Genomic DNA, 23,991 nt, shown 5'->3' with positions numbered 1-23,991 from the left:
GCGTTTGTTCTGTCCAGTCACCTGATGAGTGTAAATACTGTTGTAGCCTGAAACAGTTAGCTCCATGTCTTCGCCTCGGCTCCTGGTTGCCTGCCTTATCTTCTGCCTTATCTTTCCAGGCACCACTCCTGCCTTATCCGTCAGCATGTCGAGGAATCGCGCGCCCGCCACTTCATCGCTCCTTCAACCCTCCCCTTCTCTCCTTCAAACCCAACCTCGTTGCGCGTACTGGCTTAGATTTATGACTTTTTTTGCGGCTCCTTGAACTTTGTTCTCATATTGAGCCCCAATTACCCAGAAAGGAAGTAACAACAGAGAGTCCGGCACCGTCCAGTAGCCGGAGTCCGCAGCCATGGCTCACTGGTACAGCCAGACTGTCGACACCGTCTCGGCTTCTTTAACAAATCATCGTTCTCATTACACCTTGCTTGCTGTGGCAGGGGTGTCTTTAAGCGTAGGCTTCCTTCTACGCGCTCTTCTCTCGGATCAGCACCCCGAGGGTGCAGTGCTCCATTCCCCGCTAGCCACCGTGCGGTCGGCTGCAAACAGCAAGGCCCATCCCCTGCCTCTGGATGTTCTCCCCGGAGCCCGAGACGTGCAGACTCCGTACGGCTCAGTCCGTGTCTATGAATGGGGACCGGAAGATGGCCGCAAAGTCCTCCTTGTCCACGGCATTACGACCCCATGCATCTCCCTCGGTGGGCTTGCCCATGCTCTCGTAGATCAGCGCTGTCGAGTAATGTTGTTCGACCTGTAGGTTCTTCGCACACTACTTTCCACATCAAAAATCTCTTCTCTTCGTATTTTTTTTAGCTGATGATAATGGACACTAGGTTTGGAAGAGGTTACTCCGACTGCCCCCCTGATCTTCCCCAGGATGAACGCCTCTTCGCAACTCAGATCTTCCTAGCTTTGAGTTCTTCTCCAATCTCGTGGACAGGAACCGGTTCTGGTAAATTCTGTCTTGTTGGCTACTCTCTCGGTGGTGGTATAGCTGCATCCTTCGCCTCTTTTTTCCCCGAGCTCTTGTCGGCTCTGGTGCTTCTTGCCCCAGCAGGCTTGATTCGGGACTCTCATATCAGTTTCAGCACCCGGTTTCTGTATTCAGGCGGCCTTCCAAACCGGTTGTTGAAGTTCCTATCAGGCAGGCGTCTTCGTGCCGGGCCACTCTCTGGCCCTAACCCACAACACAGAAAGCTCCATACCAGCGATGTAGTTGCCGAAGAACAACCTTCAACGGGGAACGCTCTTGCTCAGGAGTTATCCCGCTCATACCCCCACGTCACTGTTCCAGGTGCTGTCTCATGGCAAGTGAATGAGCATAGCGGCTTTGTCCATGCATTTGTGTCTAGTATGCGCCATGGTCCCATTCTGGCCCAAAGACAGCGCGCATCCTGGGAGCGCCTTGGAACACACCTATCCAAACAACAGAATCTTTCTCCAGAACAGCGTGGCTCAAATGGCCTTTCGAAGGAAAAGGTCATCGTCATGTGCGGCGAGACCGACCCCATCATTATCCAGAAAGAGCTGCATGAGGATGTTGCCGCGGTCCTTGGAGATGATGTTATTTTCAAATCCTTCTCTGCCGGCCACGAGTTCCCCAGCACCAAGTACCATGATGTAGCCCAGATTGTTTCTGAGATTTTGTCTTGAGATGCTTCAATCGTTTTATGTTACAGAGCCAGTTCCTCCTTCCATCAGCTTTTTGATAACCCGCATGTCCCTTGCCCATAGACGTCCACATTTTTGCAACTGCCTTTCAAACGTGCTCCTTTCGCATGGCCGTGATTCTTTTGTCCAAATAGAGCCTGTACATATGAGACCCTTCTGGGCCTTTTCCCAAATTTTGCTTATACTCCACGTCGCAACTACCCTGCTGTCGTACTCCCAATATCGTATCAGCGTCGCCTTCCTCAGTTTTTCAGAAGCTCGTCCGTCGCATCCAGCTGGCTTGATAGCTGGCTCATATGATCAGAGCGATCCCCCATTCCCGCATGAGCGAAGTATGGTAAATCCGACGAAGACGCCTGAGAGAACCTGTCGACGCTTCCGCTGCTTTCGTCGGGCACATTGTTCAAGTTTCCTTCGCTAAGGTTGTTATCCGTCCCGTTTGGCATCCTGATTGAACGACCTGTGAGCGTGTATTCGCCGTCCATGTGAGGAGTTTGAAGAACGACCTACTGCGATGAGTCCTCGCCGCTGGAAGACATGTTGCCGCAACCCGATGCTCTTGTTCGTTTCACAATGCGGGTTTCGAAACCGAGACAGGCCCCGAGATGAGGGCGTTATGGCAGTTGTGCAAGAGAGGGAATGTAGTTCGCGTGAAAGTGTGTAACTATGAAGTAGAGAGGCGTTGTCAAGAGGGGAGCTCCGTCCTGAGGAAAAGGCTTTGGGATTGGAGGTGAGTTGCGTCTCTGACCCTCATCGAGGAACCCACGATCTTATATACTTCGAAGAGCCAGCTGATGACCTCGTTCACGAAGGCTGATGATCGAATTGAGGAATTGTGTCACACGAATAGGTGGAACTTCAGACAGCATTACAGAGTTTGCTCACCATACAAGAATGGAAGGACTCAGTGAAGAAGAGGGACAAATCAAAAATAAATCAAGTGACCGAACCGACAAGGCAGGAGGGAACTGGGGCAATGTGCCAGTAAATGACGCGACGAGATAGAGATCTTCAGCTAGGATACGCTTCTCGGCTGGGAAGGAGATCTCTCTCAACGTCGTTGAAGGCCGAATTTTGCTTCTTCAGCCCTTACTCTCCTTTGGAGCCCGTTCGAGAGCAGCCTTCTCCTTGGGATCAGGCGCCTAGTACCACCTCTTCCGAGCATTCGCGGCTTGGTCGTTGCGAGCTTTCGCCTGACTCCACGGTGCCTCCAGCTCCTGGGACTCAAAGGTTCAACACACGTGGTTCTAGCCCTCGTTGGGACTAGGATCAGCCATCCCTGTGGGCGTGTCGGGAGATGGGAAAGCACACACTGGATCCCGACGGATGGCGATTCCGGAATGGGCGTTCTGGGGAACCCATGAAGAAGAGGGATGGCCCACGCCGGGCACTTGAGCCGAGTCACCGACCCGTTCTCTCGGTATCCAGTTTCGGACCAATGGACGAGCAGATGATGGGACGACTACTATCGACTAGGAAGGTGTTCGGAGAGGGAGGTACTGGCCAACAAGAACGGTCATGGGATATGCCACTTCGACTTGCCTGGGCAGGGACAGTTGCTGAAAGCCCAAAGCTCGGGCTTCTCAGCAAGTGAAGCACTTGTTGCAAGTCTAGACCTGAGCGGCCGAGCCACGTCTCGATCCTCACACGAGCCGCAGTTCGTAATATGTCATCGGGAATGGGGGTCGTTTTGGTGGATTCACCAACGAGTGTGACCTTACCCAACCAAGTAAGGTCCACGATGACCGTTTGAAGATCGGCCAAGTCCATATCAATGCGGATAAGCGTGGGCGATCTCATCCAATTGGATGCTCGAAGGACACACAGTCTTCAGGCCAGCCATGAGGGAGACCAGACCGCCCAAGTGAGGAGGATGACGAACGTTCTTGAAGGCCTCCCACGCTCTGATGGGCCCTGGTCAGAGACATTTTCATTTTCATTTTCTCTTCGATTTTGGTACGTCATCTTGCGTCTTCAGGGAGATAAACGGCAATGTTGCATGAGACATGAACCCTCTTTGGGCTCTCTGTTCGTCTCGGACTCAGCACAGGTTGGGACATGTTTCCCTTCCCCTCCCATATTCCCGAATGCTTTGCTTTGCACTTGACCAAGGCCTCAGAAGATTTTCCAATGTCTCGAGAATGAAATCGCGCATGCCTGCCCAGTGCTTAGTGTGTCGAGCGTTTTGCTTTTTCTCAACCTTGCTTTTTCTTCACCCTCGAATTTTCTCCTCCCCACGAAACCTCACACGAAATGACAATTGAATTTCGATTAGAATTGTTTATTACCAACTCTTGTCTTGGCCCCTTGTTGAGAGCTCGACTCTCCAAATCTCTCTCACCGGCGCATTGCCTCGATTCGTTGAGACACTTGACGGCAGACTCAGCAGTGGCTTGGGCTCCGATGGAGAGAGACATGTCTCCGCCTCGACGATCGACCTCCGGTTTGCTAGAACGAGATTTTCATCAAGAGCTCAGCCTCATTCTCAACACTATGTCAGTGACGCCCCTGCAGCTGTGAAACGAAGTCACGTCTCAAGTTGTCCAATGTTGGCGCCCCTCGTGCCACCAAGCAAGGGAAATGAAATGTGGCCCGTTTCCAAAAGCAACCATGCTTGCGGAAATGGAGAGTGGGCACATTCTGCAACAGGCGCAAACCTAACGTTCAGCTGGGCCCCAAGCCGTGGGCTGGTCTCCTGCCAGCGCGGCATGAACCGCGGGGGTATCAAGCTTCTGACCAGTTCAATCGCGTCCCAGAGACCTGGGATTTGATCTCGAACCTGACCCAAGTCTCCAGCGAGCAGCAAGCTGTTATTACGATTTCCGTCTTGTGCAATGCGGGATTGGTGTGGGAACCAAGTCACTAGCATGTCAGCTTTCAATTTCTTGGCTCTTTCCCGCGGACTTGTTTCCCATTCGTACCGTCCTGCGCAATCAGAACACACTCTGCCTGTCAGGTCGGATCGATCCATCCAAACTCTTGGAATGCCAAGGTCGTACCTTCAACAAAGGGCTGTTCCTGCAAATTCGACGTGCCCTCCACCGCCGGCGATTCAAGGCAGCCGAGCACGCAATGCACTAATCATCCCGGGAGCGACGTAGTCATCGGGGCTTGCCTCCCACGCAAGTTCCCGCGCTTTGATAATGTCCACAGGCTGATACTGCACAAGAAGTACTTCTCAAATTATATTACGTCGGCCATAGGGACTGGTGAGTGTTCAGCGAATCCAGAGCGAAGCGAAATTAGTGCCTTGGGTTGGATAATATGCGCAATTCTTGAGCATGTACTCGCACTTTCCGAGAGTTTTAACGAGTCTACCGTTACTCAGCCCATTGGTAGCAGTGCACGAAGGTGCTAATTTCGAGTCCCGCAGGCTGCTCGCGAACATTTGAGTATATCGGAAGCCGAGTCAGAGAACGGATGTTAGCTGACACCGCTCTATGCAAGGGGATCCTGTCCTTCCCCCGCCCACGACTCGACCTCATTGTGACCTGTACTATGCCTCTTCGGATGAGACTTCCCGCACGGCGATAGTATTCGTCGTGGAGACGCAGAGCACCCAAACAACGTAATCACAACTCGCTGATCCTCCCCTGAACGACAAAGATGCGTAAGCCAAGGCTATCCATGCGTTCAAACACAGCAAAGCTGAAACACTGCAATATCCACGCGATTGCCAATGTCAGCATGAGATGGCCCCTTGCTGCCACTTCAAACGTTCCCAACTTTGCATGCGATAAAGCGAACTCCGGTTCGGACTTCACTCTACCAAAGGGCATCATGCAAGGCGGGCATGACCAGCTACGCATACCCCACAAAGTATCATCATATGCTTCGAAGATTCAGCCCCTCAAACCGGGCCTGGTCCTCACCGTGTCAGAAGTAATGGTATTGATACCATGTGAAACCACCCGCTCGAGACCCGCAGGCACACACAAACAGATCACTTACCAGGTACTTACGTATCCACCGTGATCTCTTTCTTTCGATCAGTGGCTCACGAGGAAACTCCCCTCCTCGTAAGAGGTCCAAGACATTCTCAGTCAGGCATATGCAAATACAGCCAGATCCACCTGCCCTAGCGTGGTCATGCACCAGCTACCAGCAGGTAAAATCAATCTAGCGGACCCGACCTCTTTGCATGGCCGAATTTAGGTGTTCTGGTAGAGTTCGCCCACTGCGCGAAGCATGGCCCGCCCAGCATTGACGATCGATGCCCCCCGCCCCCACCTTTAAACACGTGCCACCCATGCTCATCGCAACACCGCGGCGGGACAGGGCACGCGATGTTCCAGTTACCCACAGGGGCCCAGAATATTGATGTTCTTAAGCAAGATCAAGATTCAGGACCCGCTGTAGCCGCCATATCTATCGTTCTAAGGATAGCCCTTTCCAGGGGAAGAGCCGGCTGCGCGTGCATTGTTCCGCCCAACACCAGCTTCTTTCTGTGACTTTCAGGGGAGTATTGAGGCCTTGATGTGCTGAATCCACTTCATATTAGTTGGATATACTCAAGCGGAAGCAGACCTCCATTCACCACTCTGTGAATCTTACAAGTATTGAAGAGCTGACACAGCGAGGGCGGTCATGGCGAGTGCGTGTTAGACAGCCATTTCCCTCGCTTATCTTGAAATATGATGGAGTAGATTCCAGGTTAGGGCTTTGAAAGATAACCAGCATGAAGATCTGTTTCGAAACATATCTTTTACCTCAACCGACAATTCCAGAGCACCCTCGCCAGTGTGATCAAGGGTTTTAGCATTCTCTAAATATAGGATGGATTTAGTGCTAAGTATCCGCGATGAACACACATGCACATATCATAGGTGCTGGTGTAAGACATGAAACAAAGCGTTCCCTCGCAAACAGTATTTCTTGATCGTGAGATTTGAGAAGTACTCGGGGTTGTAATGGTGAAGCTGTGTGGGTGATATATATATATATGTATTGAAAAATGAGGTTAGCCTCGAACGCAATCAACTCGCTTACATACCTATACCCTCTACTCGGTACCCAGTATTTGGATTTCACCGCATTTCAAGATCAGCATACCCTTATAAATTCCAAGTGATTCAGAGGATACCAGGCACAGCAGCGTATCACGTGGCAGCCTCAATCGGGAAAGTTGCCTCATTGGGCAGTAGAGCAGGCGTCGCATTGCTGCGTCGTCCAACTTCATTCTGCCCAACGCCGTATCTCCACGAGTCTGTCGCTTGAGGGGTGTAGATTATACAACCACACTATACATCTTCTGGTCACTCTTAGGAACGCGTGGGGGCATAGATCATGCCATAGCCAACGTGTAATCGCCGTCTCGGTAACGTGAGACGTTCCCTTCCACTCTTTAAGATAGATACACTAACACTCGGCCGGGACACAGACATGGCCATGGAGCAAGCCACATTAAACAGCATCCAGAAGACTATCTGGGACGGCCACCTTTCTTTATCTATTACGCTTGCCCCTTCTGAGAGCCGCAAGTTCGACCAGACAGATCCATATCTCGTCCGTCCACCCCACCCCTAGCCTCTTTGCCCTGCTAAATCACCATCTAGATCTCCTACCCCCGAATATCATATCTCCCGTCTCTTCTCCCCAGGTTAAAGGCCTTCTTCCACTCATCGCTCATTGACCCTGCCGCATACTCGCCCCACGACGGCTGGTTCTCCTTCGAAAATGTGGCTCTGAAATGGCACTACCCTGTTGGGCTACTCTACGACCTCTACGCGGGCGCCGACCCGGCCACGAAGTCAAGCGACACGGAGTCCTCCTCTAGCAAGGATGCCTCATTACCCTGGCGGTTGGTCGTGCACTTCAGCGACTGGCCGGGTGAGGAGCTCGTCCGCCTCGACGCCCAGGGCATGGTGATGCACGATGCCTTCATCAACAGCGTCAAAGAGGCCGATTTCATCCGAAACGGTACCGCGAAAGGAATTATGTCTCTCTCCAAAGATGATTCCTCTGGACTATGGAAGGCCGTGCAAGATGGTACCCTATCCCCCAAGCCCTCGCCTTCTGGATGGAAAACACTAACACTAACACTCACCAGTCGACCTCCCCGCCTTCCAACGCATCATGAACATCCTCCTCCCCTCACCCTCACAACCCTTCCGCAACCTCCCAATCCGCCTCTTCCTGCCCCTCCCCCCCAAACCTTCCTCCGACTCCCCCTCCGACTCATCCCCGTCCCTAAAGGTCATCCAATCCCCCATCCCCCCAACAATAACCCTCCCCCAGTCTCAATCCCAAATGAGCCAATCAATAATCCTGCCCCCTGCCCCCTCCCGCAACTCACCAGGAACGGGAAGCCCACAGCCGCCGTTGCATTCGCAGCCGCAGACAATCGGCTCTGTGCTACATTCTATTCTTCCGAATTTGTTTCCTAGTCGACGGACGCCCGTGCTTGCGAAGCCCGTGCTGCATGGCGCTGCGGTGCCGATGTCTGCGTCTGTCGAGGAGGTTGTGAGGTGCTCGGCTTATGGGGATGGGTGGGTTTATATTGTTGTGCGGATGATGGGGTGATTACTTGAAGACCGCTGTCATGTCCCATTTTCTTGAGATGTAATGCTAGCTAAGCTATCACAAAGGTATGAGTATGAGCTCTGTGGCCTGTCATTAATCTAAGTTGAGGAATACACATTTGAGAATTAGGCAAGCCCTCACGACCAGCTAGCCATGTCAACAAGCCTGGAAGCGCCCTTGATGTCGAGTACCCCTCAACATTTTTGACGCTCGTCCTAATTTAGACATTGAATGCGCCTGGGATGTCCTCGGAACACCAACTTTGCCACGGGCGCCAAAGTGCATAAAAGAGACGGGATGGCGAGAATCGAAACCAAATATAGGACTCATGAGGGAAGTTTTGGACATTTCGGAATTTTTTTTTTGTCTCTCCAGACCTATCCACAGCGTCGCACCATCTAGCGGCAGAGCACGAGTAGGAATAGCATCGAATCAAGACCAGGCCAGGGACGAAGGCGCAAACAGTAGCATCACGGCTCTACTAAGGCTGTCAAGCTCAGATATCCAGTGATCCTTTTACATTGTCATTCAAGCGTCCTGCCAAGCCAATTTGTTTGCTGCATTGGCGGTACGGATATCAGAAGCTTCCCTGGCCATGGGCAACGATTGGGAGCAATGCATGTCTATTTTGATTCGGCGTTTCTCGAGACAGATCGAAGTCGCTACTACACTGAATGTGTACCGGGAGCCCCTCACAGAGGGCGGCTAGAGACCTGAAAGATTCCAGCCAACGAAATATGTGTTATAGAGCCGCGCGCCTTGGTGAGACGGAAGTGGTGCCCCTGGGAAGCGCGAGTCCTCCCGTCTTCAATATGAACTGCCCCGGCAACGTGACAGGGTAAATGGCAAACCGGGCGGGGATTCGTGGAAACAACCCTGCTGGAGCTGGCCCAGATGCCGCGCGCGATGAAGTCTGCAGAATCCGTCGACGAGGAAACTTGGAGTCTGGTGGTTGTTTCAGGATAAAGGGTCTGGCGGTAGGAGGGAAAGAAGAACATATAAGGAGGTAAAACCCTCAGCGGTGATGATGATTCTTCAGACTTTGATCATCTTGCAAGGTCATTGATCCGCATCCTCCTCTGGTTGATCCCGCTCTTTGATTCCTCTTTTCTCTTCACTTTGCTGTGGTGACCAACCCAGGTGGTTTAAGCGCCAACACCCGTTGACCCTCATTTATCCAGCCACGATTGAAAATCAGCCAGGCAGCTAAACAGCGAGGCGAATTTGATCTCCCCAGGTTCCTTCTTTTCGTCCCTGATTCCCCTGCACTGTCCTTGGCTGGCCCTGGACCGTGAGCGCTCACTGTATGTTCCTTGGTGGTAGGCTTCTATTTTGGGGCGAGACTTGGCAGCTAACCTCATTGGGACTAGACCTCCATCGTTGCACAAGCCTGGTGCTAGCATCGTATTAATACCGTTTTCAACTCTCTGTACCTGTATTGTACCGCCGGCCCAGACGAAAACCAACAGGGACTCCTCCAACTGCTGCTTCTTATACAACTGTCCATCTTCTTCGCAACCCTTGGAGGCTCCATTACTATCTTTAGATTCCTCTTTGCATCTTCCATTCTACTTAACTCTCGAGTTCCACTCCTCCACCTGTCTGTTCCACGACCTCTTCTTCCTTCTCACCATCCACCTGACATACTTCAACGAGCCTATCCACATACTGTTCTCAACATCATCTTGCTGTCTACAGTCTACTATACCGTCTATCATTATGGCTCCGCGTCCAGAGCTCTATCCTCTCAAGACACCGAGTGATATCATCTTCCCGTCAGAGCTCCAGGAGTACCTTCGCAGCATAGACAAGCCGGAGCCCACAAGATGCAGCGACCCAAAGGGCCCATCAGTGCCACCTCCTCTGGCTTATACAGAGTTTCTGAAAGCTTTAAGCCCAACCTTTGGCAGCCCGTCCGACTATTCTGTATCAGCCTCCCCGAGTTTCGGCAAGCAGCTCCCTTCACCCCAGTCTCTGCCGTCATGTACATCGACCAGCTCCTTCCCAGGCGATGTGATCTCCGCAACGAGGAGCCGAGCACCCTCAAACTCCTATTTACCGCTACCTGCTCCCCGCTCTGCAGGCGAGGCTAGCCAATTCCGCCGCCTTCGAAAGTCCCCGACCTACTTTTACTCTTACCGCGGGAATGACTCCCCGAAGAGTGCACACGCCGTCCGGTCTCCGTACCCACCAGTGGAGCGACGAGTGCGATACATGGACTCTCCCACGGTTGGATCACCGCGATCAATCACCGTCCAACACATCGTGACGCACACTGTGACTTTGAAGCGCGTGCCTTCACTTGACCCGCCGCCCAAGGGCAAGCGCAGGCGGGCCAATCAGACCCAGAAATGATTGCTCCGGCAATAATGTCTATTCCTATGTCCCGCCGGCACTATGTTGTTTGTTTTGATTTATTTCTTGTCAGATTTTGCTTGGTTAATTGGTATTGCATGACCATTCTTCTAGAGGGGTCCGATTCACAACCCTGGTGGTTCGGAAGCGGACCATCGGAAGCAAGGAACGGAGTTTGTGCTGTCTACTGTCTCTGACCTATTTTTCTACTGCTTTGTGTTCTGAAAAAGCGAGAGCTTTGGAGTTGAGTGTGTTCTCCTTTTCCGCAAGCTCTTGTTGGTTGGTGGCGTTGGACGTGGAATTCCTATCTTACCCCAAGCAACAGGTTATAATGGAATCAATAAACATTGCCTCATCAGAACTATAACCCATGTGGTGCAAACTCTGCTTAGTATCATCCTTCGCGCTCCATTGATTATGTTAGCTCGTTGTCCGCGCCAACACTCCAACCAGACCACGTACGTCCCGTTGGACTGTTGGACCTATTGAGTCTGAAGGTTGTACTCCGACTCAAGCGCTCAGATGGAAGGAATGCTGGAAGGATCTCTACGGCGCTTAAAACTCCTTTCTGTGCACTGCCTCAAAGAGAATGCTCGAGCGCGTGTTCATTTGTGCTGGAAAGTCTCTTCTTCACTTCCTCTTCATGTTAGGGCCTGAACCTGAAAGGTTGGCATCGCGGAAGGCGATGGGAGTTGAGAGCAAAATGGGTCTCCGCCCACCACACCCCGCTTTTGGAGGAATCATATCTTTGAGCGTGCCAATTTCGAAGAAGGAATGTAATCGAGATCATCCAAGCGTCAATCCGAGCCAGAATACCCAATCCTCTCGCCGGCGAAATGAGAACGAAGTATAGAACCAAGCATACGTATGGTGTGTTTCGTAATACATACGTAATACAGCTCACCCGCACTATCTCAAGGATATCAAATGAAGCTTCGGACTCCTCATCATCGCACGCTCAATCCTCTCCATGAGAGCGCGTCATATCAACGGAATCGACGCCCACTATTGGCGACTTAATTTGGAAAACTTCCCTCATCTCCCCCACCGTCAAGTGAGCGATAGGAGCTACCAATAGGACGTAACGGACGACTCTCAGTGCGCAACATGAGCAAGGTTACGGACTAGTTCATCAAGCGGCAGCGAGATATCTCACGAGGAGAAAGCAACCGGTCGCGCAGGAAACGGAGCCAGAAAAGCTGGCTGGTTTGATTACTGTTCTATTTTCAGGAACAATCTTCGAGCAATTGGCGATTTGGAGGCTGTGATAGGGCAGTTTTTGTTGCGAGGGCGCATAGGTGAGGAGGTATTAAGCTCGAGAGGTGTGTAGATCCAAGGTCGATGCTTCCCCGGTCCCTGGGTGCACATGGGCGGTATGCAGGACAAGGTGAAGCATGGCCTTGTCGAGCGAGTGGGTGAGGTCTAACCTTGTTGGTACTTGACGATGGGTGGGGGTTGAGGATGGAAGCGGGGATTGGCTATAGAAAGACTTATAAAAAGAAACAACTGTAAGGTGACAAGGTCCAGGAAAGCGCCTTATGCCATGATTGACACAAATATAGAATTGATGGATGGTTATTGAGGAAGAGAAGAGACCCTCTGATCCTGGCGGGAGGAGAGAAGGCGATTTTCTCGACGTTCATTGGCCGGGACTGGTGCTCTGTCGTCGCGCCAGCTATTTTTGGTTCAGCACGGCGCCTGGGCGAGGAGGGAAGTGAGTCGAATCAATGCTCACCCAGAACCAATGCTCTTTGGGATCGGAATTGAGATGCCAGAAGCTCTTGCATTCGCAAGACTCTTTGACCAAACGATTGGTTTGAGCGTGAAATTTTAGGTGCTGCAGCGATATTTTTAGCCCCCAAAAAGAGCTAATGCAGGCTGGTCACCTTTGAACCCCTCACGTCCTGAGGTGTCGAGCAGCCAGTCAGATCGCGCCCTTAAGCGCTTAACCTGGAGATGGATTCCCACGATCGACTTGAAGAATCCATATTTAGAACGGCTCGTGTGTTGTACCTGCAGTGACGCTCCAGCTGTGAGTTCTTGCGCTAATTTGCGCGACTGTTGTGGTTTCGAATTGACCGTCGTTCTATACATAGCTCTTTTACCGCTGGGGAGATCGAATGATTTCTTGCGGTCAAGGGATCCTTTGATGAGGAGATGTCGGTCGAATTTGGGTGAACAGAGACAGAGAATGAACCTGCTCTCGCGGATTCACTTCTTCTTCCTTCGAGGGTCCCTTCCAAATCCCAAGCTTCTTGTGCAGAGTTTCTCGCAGCCCCTTTCACCTTGGTATGATGGAAGAGGTAGCCTCCCTTATGCTGCCACAAGCAGGGAAGATAACAAGCAAGTCTGACCCTGAGAATATCCAGACAATCGCTTACCGTGGACTCTGGTTGCTAACTTTTTCTTTCCTTCCAGATTGTGGTTCTCCTGTCTGTCGCCCTAAACATATGTCACGTACCAATTGACCTGCCGCCGTCGGGAAAAGCTGTGAAACGGACACTCGAGCTCGAGAAACATTTGACCTGTCCTCGAAGGCACCGTGACGAGCGTCTACTTTCAGCGAAGTACGAGCCATTTGCTCTATGTTCTCTGTGGAACGTCAAACGTACGTCTACTGCCATAGGGAGTTGACGCCTTTACCCCCCGGAGACGCCCTCAATATTCGCACGTCCCCTTCCACTACAGCGGGTTAATCCTCTCGTTGGCGCAACCCGTTCTTGGACTCGGATTCGACAAGCCTGTTAAAGCTGGGCCGGTCGGGAACAGCTGTAACCTGGGTATGGTATGCCACCAGCTCGAGTTCATGATTGCCTGGACCGAGCCGGTCCAATCTCTCCTTCTTGCCCCGATAGACCCAGGGCGTCCTCAAGCCCCGAACGAAACACCGTCGCAGCCAGCACAGATAGCCTGTCTAGGCGCACTTTGCGCTCACCAGTTGGTAGACGGTGAACTATCATCCCATAACGTGGCGAGCGTAGCTGTCGTAAGAGAACGGGGGGAACTCGTCTACAATAATTCTCTATCCTACCTCCTTGCCGTAACGGTTTCACAAGCCCTCCGGAATTATTGCGGACCCCCCACGGTAGCTGCCACGCTCAAAATAGGCGATAGATCTGTCAGCAACTGATCCAGTGGTCGGCGTTGGTATGACGGATACTTATCAGCAAGGGAACACATCTTCCTCATCCACGAGTTCCATCCTTCTTGAGTGACTTCTCCGAGGGTGTACAGGCGTCCATCTCAGGCGAGGCTGACCAGAAGTCACACACACAAGTGTAGCGCACTCGACTTTGTTCTCAAGCATTGATAAGGGTGTAGTGGTTGCAAAAACAACGGCAGACCGGCGGTCTTTCGACTTTCAATGACAATTACGGAAACCAACATGCGTTATTCGAAGTCACAATATACTATCCCCAGGGCCTGGAATGGCGATAGCTGTTCAAGATTAACTTTGGAAACAGGAAAATCTCTCCACATATCTTATCAACTCGAACCAGAGGCTGTATGCTGTGGTAGTGTTGGCAACAAGGATCTTGGCATTCACAAAGATTATAATGATTAACCCCTTTCTGAAAGGTTCTGGTGCTCACAGGGAGTAGTTTCGATGAGTGTATACCACAGATAAACCGAGCTGGAGAGACGGTAAGAAGTTGTGTGTGCATGAAGAGACAAAGGCGAGTGAACAGCCGAAATATTGCGTTCAGGGGTGAGATACCCTGTTGCATCCACCTCTGGATCGGGGGTCCTTCCAAGCTAGACACATGATATGATCAGACACCTAGTAAAGGGAAAACCACATAGCATTCATTGGGTAAGAATGAATAAGTGAAATATGAACAGGAGAAGAGGAAAGGAACAAGAAACTAAAGTACGCTATCGAAGCTATAAAAGGTCATGGAGGCTTATTTGAAAGCCTTCGGGATCGGGTCAGTAGCGTCAAAGGTATTCAGCAGACTGGCTCATCTGGCGGTCTGCCGTTACAATTTGACAGATCCAAGGGTTGAAGTAACATAAACGTCGACAAAAAACCACCAGGAACAGATAAACAGCAAAAAGAACTTGGAAATACCCCGAGAGCCAACCTTACGCCAATAATTTGTCAAACTGTATCAGAGGGGTTAGCCGTCTGAGCACGATCCAAAGGAAACTTGATGGGAGGAACTGACCTTGAAGATTAGGTATAGAAGAATCTACAAGAGCAGATATCGCCATTCGCGGGCTTTCATGACGCCCCGCCAGTGGATGGGTTGCTTCTTGATTGGTCGCCCGATAGTCTCAACGGTCTGGGAGGGAAAACTCATGCGGTCGAAGCCGAAAGCCGAAGTTGACGAAGAAGAGAGGAGGGCCGGGTCAGAATAAACGGACGAGCTCGAAGTGTCGTCGGAGAGCTTCCACACTTCCTGGAGCACGGTGTACATGCGTCCAAAGCTGCCGAAATCATTGCAGTCGCCCATTGCTTTTATTCGTCGATCGAGGGTGGCTCGGAAGTTGCTCGTCGGTGTGGAAAATGCACCAGTTATGAGCATTGGCCAGACGAGTGGGCGGTCGAATCCCGCTGGCCCTGAGGGAATGTATTGGAGGAGATCTGCTACCTTGTCGACGAGGTTCAGTGTGCTCTGGTCGTCGTGATGGAACCCTGGCATGAGGCTGTAGAGGTAGATCCGGGCTGCGACTCGGAAGATTGCCGTCATATTCTTTGTTAACTGGTCACCTTGGATTATGCCAGTCGTTGACATCGGGTCCTTGAGGGTGGGATCGATGACTGATTTCTCGGCGTGGTCAAGCTGGGCTGCCAATGCGGTGACGTGGTGGATGATTGTGTAGTCGTCGATGCGGCCCTCTTCCTTCAGGGAATCCAGACATGCAATTTCCGAGATCAGGTACATTATTCGATCGTCACATCCCATCAGCTCCCTTAGGCCGGCCGAGATACCGTTGAGATGCTTGACGCGATATGTATGGGCGAATTCGGGAGATTTTCCCAGCATTGTGGATCCTAAGATATCGATCCAACTGCTAAGTGACACGCTGAACGGAGGAATGGTGAAAGGGTTTGCTTCGGCCAGACCAAGCTTGTTGACCAGATTTGTGACAGCCGTGAAGTGTTCGTTCCATGGTATATCCGGTAAGCCGTCGTCCTCGGGAGATCCCACGGAGCAGTGAAAGAAGATCATCGCTAGTGTCGCGTCCAAAATCGTTTCATGGCCATTATCCGCATTCAAAGCCTTGCATAGCTCCCCAACCGCCGCATACCGGTGTCGCATAATATCCCTTTCCACTCTCTTCCCACGGTGTTTCTTCACGGTTTTGAGATGGATGGCGGATACGCTCAGGCAGCAGTGGTAATATGATTTGTTCGAGTCGAGACTCCGGAGAATTTCGCGTGCTCGCGACGGCCCCTGTTTATGGAGGTCAAGAATGGGGAAGACCAACCGGAGAACATTGTCAACAAAATGGTAAAGCAGGGAACGTTCTCGGTCGTTCGCACTCATGTTCGCTTCTAGATAGAAGGACAATGGGCGGTCTGGGAACTCGGAAGATCCAAGCTCAAGGACACTCGTTGTGCGAGGCGGAGGGTCAGTGAAACCTTGATACCATTCTCCGCTCTGCAATGCTGGTGTTGTAGTTGCTGTGGTTGTGGCGGTCGCCATTGTAGCCGAAGATGCAATGGACGATGATGCTGGAGTAGGAAGCAGAGGGGTCGACATGTCGTACATGAAGAAGCTTGGGTCCGGTAGCGAAGGCGTGGGAGGGACGAATGTCCCATTCCCCACGCCTGCGCCAAAATTATATGAATCCGTTAATAGAGGTGCGGCGGCGTCGGCATTGGCGGCGGCAGTGGTGTTAACGGTGGGGGTAGGGAGGTAGGGTACTGACGGTTCGAACGCAGTGGTGGGTTCTGGCTGTGGTTCGCTCACTGGAGGTTCACGCGGTCTTGCGGATGGAACGGCATGTTTTATGTACTCTAGGGAGGTAGAATCGTAAGGTTAGACACTCGGTCCCCTCTGATCGCATCGTCATACATACCCTGCAGAGCCACTTCCTTCTGCATAACTTTAGTCTCCCGAACCTTTTGCTTGATCTTCTCCTTTTGTAGGGTTCGCGCCTGTGTGCTGATCCACCAACTCGGCTTCCGGTATTCGCAGCTAACGCCCAAACTGGAGCAGGCCGCGCAGGTCGGATGAGTCTCGTCGCATTTCTTCCTTCGCAATCGACAGGTATAGCAACCTGCAACACCCCACGGTCAGTTGCGCACGTTCTGTTATCTCTGGTGGCAAGGCGCTAAGCGGGCCCGCTGTGGCTTATCAACACTAACCGTTGCGCGAACGCCTATAAGTTTTGGTAACCATGTGCGCAGGGTCCCTGGATGCGGCACTTGGATCTTCCCGTGTTTGAGATGGCCGAAGAGGCCTCGATTGTGAGCTTGGTCCGGCCAGGGTTGACATCGTGAGCTGGTTGAGTCGGGCGACAAGAGTTGTGCAAACACCGCAATGTTCGAATCAATATAGCCAGAGTTGTCGTTGCGGCGAAGTATCAGTCAATGCGATCGGTCATAAACGCGGCCAATTACTTAGACACAACCCGTCCACTGTCGTGATGTGCTGGCATGCAGACAAGCCGAGTCCAGATGACTGAAGGAAGTCGACTTGCGAGAACGAAGCAAACGAACTTGTGTTGGACATGATGATAGCTTAATATCTCTGGATCTGAAGACCTTTAAATCCGAAAGGAGCAATGGACCATGCTTTGATGCTTCTATTTTTTCCACCATGGCGGCGGTTGAGCTAGGTGAGATGCGTGCCGACTGCATCTCGAAGCGCGGGCGGGGAGGAGATCTGATGGCAGCGACCAATGGCGGGGCGACAAAGAAGCTAATTTTGGATCTTTGGCCGGCGGTTGTGCCTGGGGATGATCAGGGTCAGGACGAACTTGGGAACTGGAGGGTCGCTAGGGTCCCATGCCAGCTTCTCCTTCTTTGGCATAGTTGGCGCCGCGCCGCAGGCCATGCCAGTGATGCGACGTTCTGGCTACAGCCTCGCTAATTCCTGGGGTAATTCCTCGCTTCTATTGAGGCGGCATTTTCGTTAGAGGTGTAGCCTTATCAAACCGTGGATTCACTTTCTCCGTCTCTTTTCCCCGGAAATTCTGTCAGTTCTCGCGTATGTTTCTCTCTTGACACCACAAATCCATATCTGAGAGAGGCACGAACGTGGTCCGGTGGCCACCAACCTTGAGCAAAAGCTGGTGTGCGATTGGTTGTTTTGTGTTTCAGAATGCGAATTTTCTTGTTGAGCAGCCTTCTCAGCGACTGATGAAACACTGGTCGGGAGCTTCAACTGGTGAAAAGAGGGTGGAAGTCGCATGCCAAGCTTCAGCCTTGGATTTCTGATTGGCAAAAATGTCAGCCTTCAGCGCTTCGACCAGAAAGTGGATTGGCAGAGCTGGAGCCCACCCGAGACTGCTTCAAACGGATTCGGCCAATCGTATTCCAGATTAATTTGATGGCCCGTGCCGAACCGATGGTCCGCGCATATCGGCAAGACCTGATTCGTGGAGACCTCGTTTCTGAGGAGAAAGCTCCAATAAGCTCGCCCCAGTTAGCGCCCTTAACCACCATTTCACAAAGGAAAACTGCGTGCCCAGGTGATCTCTCTTAAGTTCGGCGGCAAGCTGCTTTGGCGCCCTGGTTCCCAATGTTAATTCATCCCAACTCGGTCTGCAAGCCCCAGAAGAGCCATGTTTTGTCATTGTCCTATTAATAGCTATTTTCTTGAATTGCGAGTTAATTACCCTGTCAAAGGTCTATTCTACATTAATTTACGCGCCTTCGAACATAATTAGCAACATGTCCTGCATGAGGCACACTTGAAACTCAAAACCCTGCGGCATGAACTCCCCGAAGCCCGAAAATCTGTTGACCTTGACCTGATAGCCGCCGGTCTGAGACTCGCTCGCCCGGGGTGCGTCGAGACCAAACATATTGTTGGAGGGCCAGAAATATCTGACAATCCTGTTCTTGCAACGAACAAGTGCATTGGTCCCAACATGTGTCTGTTTCAGACAACCGCCGTTCAATCGGTTCCCGCTCGCCTCGGCTCCATGATCTGACCGCGATGGTATCTCAGAGGATCATCCTCAGCGAAGCGTGGTGGTAAATGAGAGCCACCCGTAATCGGCCTCCCGTTTACATACATTCTTAAGCTGTTCAATGTCGCCCAACAACAGATGGGTTGTTCAATCTGGTTGGGATCGGTAAGGGAGAGATACACGATGCGGTTGGGCATTTTGTTCGGGGAGAGCCCTGTCATGTGCTCTCAAGTTGACCAGGTGATAAGAAGCACAAAGTCACGGTAAAGTCAAATACTTAAGTCGATTGGGGGATTCACTGGAGGGCAATAACGTCATTGGGAGAATTTCAGGCAAAGGCCGTCCGGGAGTTGACTCGATGGCGGGCTCGTAGGCGCTCGCACAGAGCTCCAGATTTGACGGAGAAGGCAGCGCAACGACAAATTTCCCCTTTGGCAAAGTGTCCCCGTTCCCCTCGTCATTCCGATGCCTCATCCTGCAACTATGGAACCGACGTTACACAGACAATAATCATGGCTGAAAGACGGAGCATCGACTCCCCGCCACTGGTGGCGGCGTCACACTTATATCTCGTCTCTCATACGTTGTTCCTGGGCGATGCCCAGGCTTCGTTTGAGTGCGATCGAAAGATGAGAAGGAATCTCTCCCAGCTCTGTGCAACGCGGCGCCGGGATCGTTATTTAGCGGTCAGTGGCATTGCCAGCAAAAACACCACACCGTCTCCGAACCCATAAGAGCCTCAGCACTCACAACAGAGAACATGGCTCGGGAAGGACTGAACCCTCAATTAAAATGATGGAGCGATTGAAGGATTCCCAGGAGGGGAGAGGAAGATGAGTGGGAAATTCATTGGTATTTGAGGCCTTCGTGAGAGTGACGAGTGGATCTGAAGCACCTGTTTGAAAATCACATCACAGCTCGCTCGAATCACTGGTCTCAGGGCTTCGAGTGGCAATCGGACGTCCACCCTTGTCCTTGTGACTGGCGAGAGCCAGTGTGCATAATCCTGCTAATGTTACTATTCCAGGACAAATTAGTCTTCAAAACTGATGCTAAATATGGGTAATTCAGACAATGAAAGCCAAAATTAACATGCATGAGATGTGATCAAATGAGATTAGCTGCGTTAGCGCCGACCTCCTCGACCAACAATTGGCTGTCATTCGCTCCCCAGCTGTGATCACCCGTAGACCCACTGCAGCGCTTCCCCATCTGGCCTCTCAGGCCCCAATCCCCCCCTCGCTCGTGTGCCAGTGTCCAATCCTCCACCCAGTAAGAGCAAACAATTGGTTTCCTCGAGCCGCTGAGGAATCCTGCCATGCAGTGGAGCAGCCAATTGACCTTTCCGGTCCCGTGCGAGGACAAGAACGTGAAACTCGATTCGCCGCTTCCTCCCCGTCCCCGCCTTGATGCATCTCAGGTCCATCCCATCACACCTGTCGAGGACGAAGATGTCAAGTCGAATCCTTCCATATCGAGTGGTGGCCAAGGACGGACGGCGCTTTTGGCCGTGGCCTTTTCCGGCCCATATATACTTAACGCTCTGACATCCCGCGCTTCCACCCGGGTTCACTCCCGCTTTTGATACCCAACGCAAGGTCACACCAACCTTCTCTCAACTCTCGTCGCTCCATCTCTCTTCTTCCCGACACAACTTCTTAAGAACCATCGTAACCACAGACCCATCGGTGTTGAGAATATCGGTGTTTTCCCAAGGGGCTTTCAGCTCCCACTCTGCCCAAAATGGTATACATTCCCTATTTGGCGCCTCACGATTTGCTTCCCCGCCTAACGCGTTCTCCCAGGTTGCCAATCCCGCGCTTCAGCCGTCCCTGGACTATATCAAAGCTCAGGAGCTGCTTTTCCTTCAGTCCAAGACACTACCACATTCTCGATCAAGATCGGCACTATCGGACGCCACAGAGATTTTAACAGACTATGATACGGACTCATTGGAAGCCACGTCAGACAGCTCTCCTTACAGAAGCGTTGACTCGGTGCGTAGACTTCCTCACTACTATTCTTGTGAATCTAACCTCGTGATTACAACAGCTCGCTGCAGAAAGTGTTACGACGCTTTCCACTGTCGACGATCTCAAGACCCCAGATTCAACGGGCCTCACCGCATTCCACTTCCACTTGGATGACAATCCAGTCAAAGGCCCACAGGGCCCGCATCTCTTCCGAACTTCACAGGACTCCCTTGAATCAAGACCACGCATGACGCCTGACTGGACAGCGGAAAAGGCCCGCGATGATGCATCAACGCCTGGTTACTTTCCTACCTCTAGCGAAGAATGTGAGAGGCGGGACACCCCCGTCCCAGACAATGTTGTCCTTCCACCGCCTCCACCCGCCCCAGGAAGCCCCAACAATATTGAGGCCCAAGGCGACGTTGCCAACTGGTCGCCGACCCAGGTTGTACAATGGATGCAGTTGCAGGGCTTCGAGGACTCCGTCATCGAGAAGTTCTTCATCAATGATATCACTGGTTCTATTCTCCTTGAACTCCAGCCTGAAGATCTCAAGGAGCTTGAGATCTCCTCGTTCGGAAAAAGACACCAACTTATGAGTTGCATTCGACACCTTCGAAGGGGCGCCTACTCAGGTTCTGTCCCATCCTGCGACTCGGGCTTATCTACTCCCGATCCATCATTAAGACAAGATACAATAACTCCCCAATCAACGACTGCAGAGGTTGGGATTGAATGCACCAGTCCGATTGTGGATGACGAGCCCCGTACGTCCCGAACTGGGTCACGCTCGTCGGATCGCCACAAATACCAACATCGCCAAAAGCGTGGGCGCCACGGCACCGATATCGTTCCTGAAGACTCCGTCTCAATAGTTGCTATTGAACAATTGCTCCCCAAGTTACATATGTGCTCGAAGGGAGAGAACTGCCGCAAGTGGCAGAGACAGCAGGTCAAAATAGCCCGGATGCTCGACGATCTTAAGCTTGATGGTTTTGGCAATGGCATCGTCATTGCCGGTGATCCGGGTAACGCTGCTACAGCACCACCCATGACAAAGACACCAAAGGTAGAGGGGAGGGCGTCCAGGACGGGTACGAGGACCCCGAAGGCAGAAATGAAACCCCCGAGGCCGGAAGCGAAAACACCCAAGCTAGGAGCAAATAAAGTCAAGCCGGAAATCAGTGTTCACAAGCCTGAAGAACAGGCACCCAAGACGGAGGCGAAGACACCCAAATCTGACGTGACTCCATCACTGGTGGCATCATCCGATATCATGGGACCAAACCACCAAGCCGATATCCAATTGTCTCAAGAAAGGCTCAATGATGTGCAGTCCCGAGACCCGCAGGAGAATGTCCGCAACTTCCTCAGTTTCCAGCGCCTCAGCCAGCTTCAGCCAGTAACAGACCCTGCCACGCCCCCAGCGGAGCATACACCCATGTCCGACTCTCCAAAATCGACGAAAGAGACCGCAACACTTTCAGAGAATCTCCGCCAACTGCCGAAGCTACACATCCCAAGCATCCACGCCCCTAGTGAATTGACCTTTTCCCCCAACTCCTTAGCGCAACGCACCATTACACCGTCAGTCCTGCAGAAATCACGCCAGCTCCCTCACTCCAGCAGAGAGAGGTCTGCAAACCCCTACAGCTCTCTATTATCGCCTTCGGATTTCTACCGACATGATCCTCATTATGGAGAACGGACTCCGCTATCTAGCGGCGATACCCCCCTGACAGCCATACCCCTCGGTCCATCTCGCTATAACTCTCAGTCCGTGCCACCTGACATGCGGTTTGGAGGACGGCACGCCCTGGATGAATCAGGTGCCCAAGTCCGGCCATCGTTTCCCAAGCTAGACAACCACCGGAGGCTTCATTCCGCAATCAATGGGCAGAGCTTTCAGTCACTGGTTCCTGTCGCTGAACGTTCACCATTACCCCCGATTGATACTCCCCAGGATCTGGAAAACACCCCGCGCGCGGCTCACTGCAGGCACAACCCCTTCAGTCCCAACTCAGCACATGCAAACGACGTCATTCATAGTGGCTGGATGAAGAAGCGCAAAACCACGAAGCTTATCCGCCACGAATGGGAAGAGCACCACTTCGCCTTACGTGGAACACATCTCTGCATGTACCCCGATGAGGAAGCCTCTAGCCAAAACTCTAAAGCACTTGAACGCATCGATGTGGACGACTACGCCGTAGCCTGTTCCTCCCTTCCCTCGAACTCGAAGTTGACTGCTGCCTTCAAGAAGACCGTTCTGAAGCGCAGCAATGATCCCCGCCGCGATGCTGCGTTTGTCTTCTCTCTGATTCCTTCCTCGAATACCAACAGCAGCAGCTTCGAACGGAAGTCTTTCTTTGCTGGCTCCAAGTCCCATCACTTTGCGGTCACGACACGCGAGGAGCGCATTGATTGGATGCGGGAGCTCATGCTTGCAAAGGCTCTCCGACGAGGCCAGGAAAGTGGGGACTCCCTCAACCTCAACGGTCAGCCTTTCTGAACTGTCTCACCTCGCGATTGTCATTAATGGGACGCGATCTACTCGATACCCTTCCATTTACTTGCCATCTCTCTGCCACCTGCTGCGTTCTTCTTGCTATATTTTCTTGATATCCAATCAGGCATGCTTCATTCCGACTCACGACGTTACGATTCTACTTTTCCTTTTCTTCAAGATATATACCATTTTCTGACCTGTAAATGATACCTACTTTGTGGGCAGATTTTTTTTTTTTGTGTTGATGCTTTCTTTCTGCCTCTTTCCCGTTGATCAGACCTTGCTAGAGATAGGGGCCACATTGAGCAAGCCAGGGCTCGCGCCCAGTTTCCTCGACCAGCAGACTTGAGCTGGACCTCATGGACTGGCTGTGACTGCACCCGAACAGTGCATGTATGTATATTGTTAGGACTCAGTGAACAAACAAGAGCTCAAGTTACTATTATCAGTGAATCTTCAAGTTCAAATATTATGGCCTTGCTACCTATGAACATCCTAAAATTTTTAGTGTGCGTGAGCCTAACTTGCCGCCACAATCGAAAGTAGAGGGACGAAGGATGGACCGCCATGGAAGGCCCACGGATATTGTTGGGCTCTTGATCCATGTTTTCCACGTCGCCCACTCACCTCTCGAGAGAGATTGATGGTGTCTCAGGCCGTCCCTCGACAGCCCATCAGACATATCAGCGAGTACCATCTGGAGGAAGCACAATCTCTCCCATGCCCGTCGTGCTCACAAGCGGGGTCTGCGTAGGTGTCGAGTTGGGAGAAACCTTGGAAGGGTGTCGGTGTACCCAGACTGTCGGAGCCCAATAATATCAGTTCAGATGGAGGCACACATCACGACAACATTCCTGGAGAGTTGGGGAA

The 23,991-nt window shown here is 51.9% G+C and overlaps 7 protein-coding genes across 7 annotated transcripts; 5 read left to right on the top strand and 2 right to left on the bottom strand.

The window, feature by feature from the left end:
• Window positions 1–352: 352 nt before the first annotated feature.
• Window positions 353–1,653, top strand: BJX67DRAFT_384312 (alpha/beta hydrolase; the record flags this gene model as incomplete). The annotated part of the gene is made up of 2 exons (XM_071033644.1): window positions 353–753; window positions 834–1,653. 2 exons carry the CDS (start codon window positions 353–355, stop codon window positions 1,651–1,653), a joined length of 1,221 nt encoding a protein of 406 aa, XP_070882761.1.
• Window positions 1,654–1,913: 260 nt separating this feature from the next.
• On the bottom strand, window positions 1,914–2,210 carry BJX67DRAFT_384311 (uncharacterized protein; the record flags this gene model as incomplete). The annotated part of the gene is made up of 2 exons (XM_071033643.1): window positions 1,914–2,118; window positions 2,182–2,210. The coding sequence occupies 2 exons, from the start codon at window positions 2,208–2,210 to the stop codon at window positions 1,914–1,916; spliced, it is 234 nt and encodes a 77-aa protein (XP_070882760.1).
• A 4,647-nt stretch (window positions 2,211–6,857) lies between these two features.
• BJX67DRAFT_234523 (autophagy protein 5) lies at window positions 6,858–8,271 on the top strand. The gene is made up of 3 exons (XM_071025982.1): window positions 6,858–7,176; window positions 7,227–7,659; window positions 7,721–8,271. The coding sequence occupies exons 1-3, from the start codon at window positions 7,054–7,056 to the stop codon at window positions 8,191–8,193; spliced, it is 1,029 nt and encodes a 342-aa protein (XP_070882759.1). The 5' UTR covers window positions 6,858–7,053; the 3' UTR covers window positions 8,194–8,271.
• Window positions 8,272–9,718: 1,447 nt separating this feature from the next.
• Window positions 9,719–10,886, top strand: BJX67DRAFT_362608 (uncharacterized protein). The gene has a single exon (XM_071030014.1). The coding sequence runs from the start codon at window positions 9,913–9,915 to the stop codon at window positions 10,546–10,548; it is 636 nt and encodes a 211-aa protein (XP_070882758.1). The 5' UTR covers window positions 9,719–9,912; the 3' UTR covers window positions 10,549–10,886.
• A 1,574-nt stretch (window positions 10,887–12,460) lies between these two features.
• On the top strand, window positions 12,461–13,228 carry BJX67DRAFT_234489 (uncharacterized protein). The gene is made up of 3 exons (XM_071025980.1): window positions 12,461–12,580; window positions 12,645–12,895; window positions 12,967–13,228. Exons 2-3 carry the CDS (start codon window positions 12,698–12,700, stop codon window positions 13,180–13,182), a joined length of 414 nt encoding a protein of 137 aa, XP_070882757.1. The 5' UTR covers window positions 12,461–12,580; window positions 12,645–12,697; the 3' UTR covers window positions 13,183–13,228.
• Window positions 13,229–14,741: 1,513 nt separating this feature from the next.
• Window positions 14,742–16,997, bottom strand: BJX67DRAFT_384308 (Zn(II)2Cys6 transcription factor; the record flags this gene model as incomplete). Its single annotated transcript, XM_071033642.1, has 3 exons — window positions 14,742–16,516; window positions 16,579–16,779; window positions 16,868–16,997. The coding sequence occupies 3 exons, from the start codon at window positions 16,995–16,997 to the stop codon at window positions 14,742–14,744; spliced, it is 2,106 nt and encodes a 701-aa protein (XP_070882756.1).
• Window positions 16,998–20,097: 3,100 nt separating this feature from the next.
• Window positions 20,098–23,561, top strand: BJX67DRAFT_362596 (uncharacterized protein). The gene is made up of 3 exons (XM_071030013.1): window positions 20,098–20,385; window positions 20,445–20,636; window positions 20,692–23,561. Exons 1-3 carry the CDS (start codon window positions 20,383–20,385, stop codon window positions 23,122–23,124), a joined length of 2,628 nt encoding a protein of 875 aa, XP_070882755.1. The 5' UTR covers window positions 20,098–20,382; the 3' UTR covers window positions 23,125–23,561.
• The last annotated feature ends 430 nt before the right edge of the window (window positions 23,562–23,991 follow it).

Source organism: Aspergillus lucknowensis (assembly GCF_044049455.1).
Source record: "Aspergillus lucknowensis strain CBS 449.75 chromosome Unknown BJX67scaffold_47, whole genome shotgun sequence".
NCBI classification, from domain to species: domain Eukaryota; kingdom Fungi; phylum Ascomycota; class Eurotiomycetes; order Eurotiales; family Aspergillaceae; genus Aspergillus; species Aspergillus lucknowensis.
The sequence above is the reverse complement of the archived record's forward strand: the minus strand, read 5'-3'. Positions and strand labels throughout refer to the sequence as shown.

Coding starts and splice junctions, on each gene's coding strand:
- BJX67DRAFT_362608 (XM_071030014.1), top strand. CDS start 9,913: ATGGCTCCGCGTCCAGAGCTCTATCCTCTCAAGACACCGAGTGATATC.
- BJX67DRAFT_234489 (XM_071025980.1), top strand. CDS start 12,698: ATGAGGAGATGTCGGTCGAATTTGGGTGAACAGAGACAGAGAATGAAC. Junction 12,896..12,966: donor GCAGGGAAGATAACAAGCAA/GTCTGACCCTGA, acceptor CTTTCCTTCCAG/ATTGTGGTTCTCCTGTCTGT.
- BJX67DRAFT_362596 (XM_071030013.1), top strand. Junction 20,637..20,691: donor CTTACAGAAGCGTTGACTCG/GTGCGTAGACTT, acceptor TGATTACAACAG/CTCGCTGCAGAAAGTGTTAC.
- BJX67DRAFT_234523 (XM_071025982.1), top strand. CDS start 7,054: ATGGCCATGGAGCAAGCCACATTAAACAGCATCCAGAAGACTATCTGG. Junction 7,177..7,226: donor ACCAGACAGATCCATATCTC/GTCCGTCCACCC, acceptor ATCACCATCTAG/ATCTCCTACCCCCGAATATC. Junction 7,660..7,720: donor ATGGAAGGCCGTGCAAGATG/GTACCCTATCCC, acceptor AACACTCACCAG/TCGACCTCCCCGCCTTCCAA.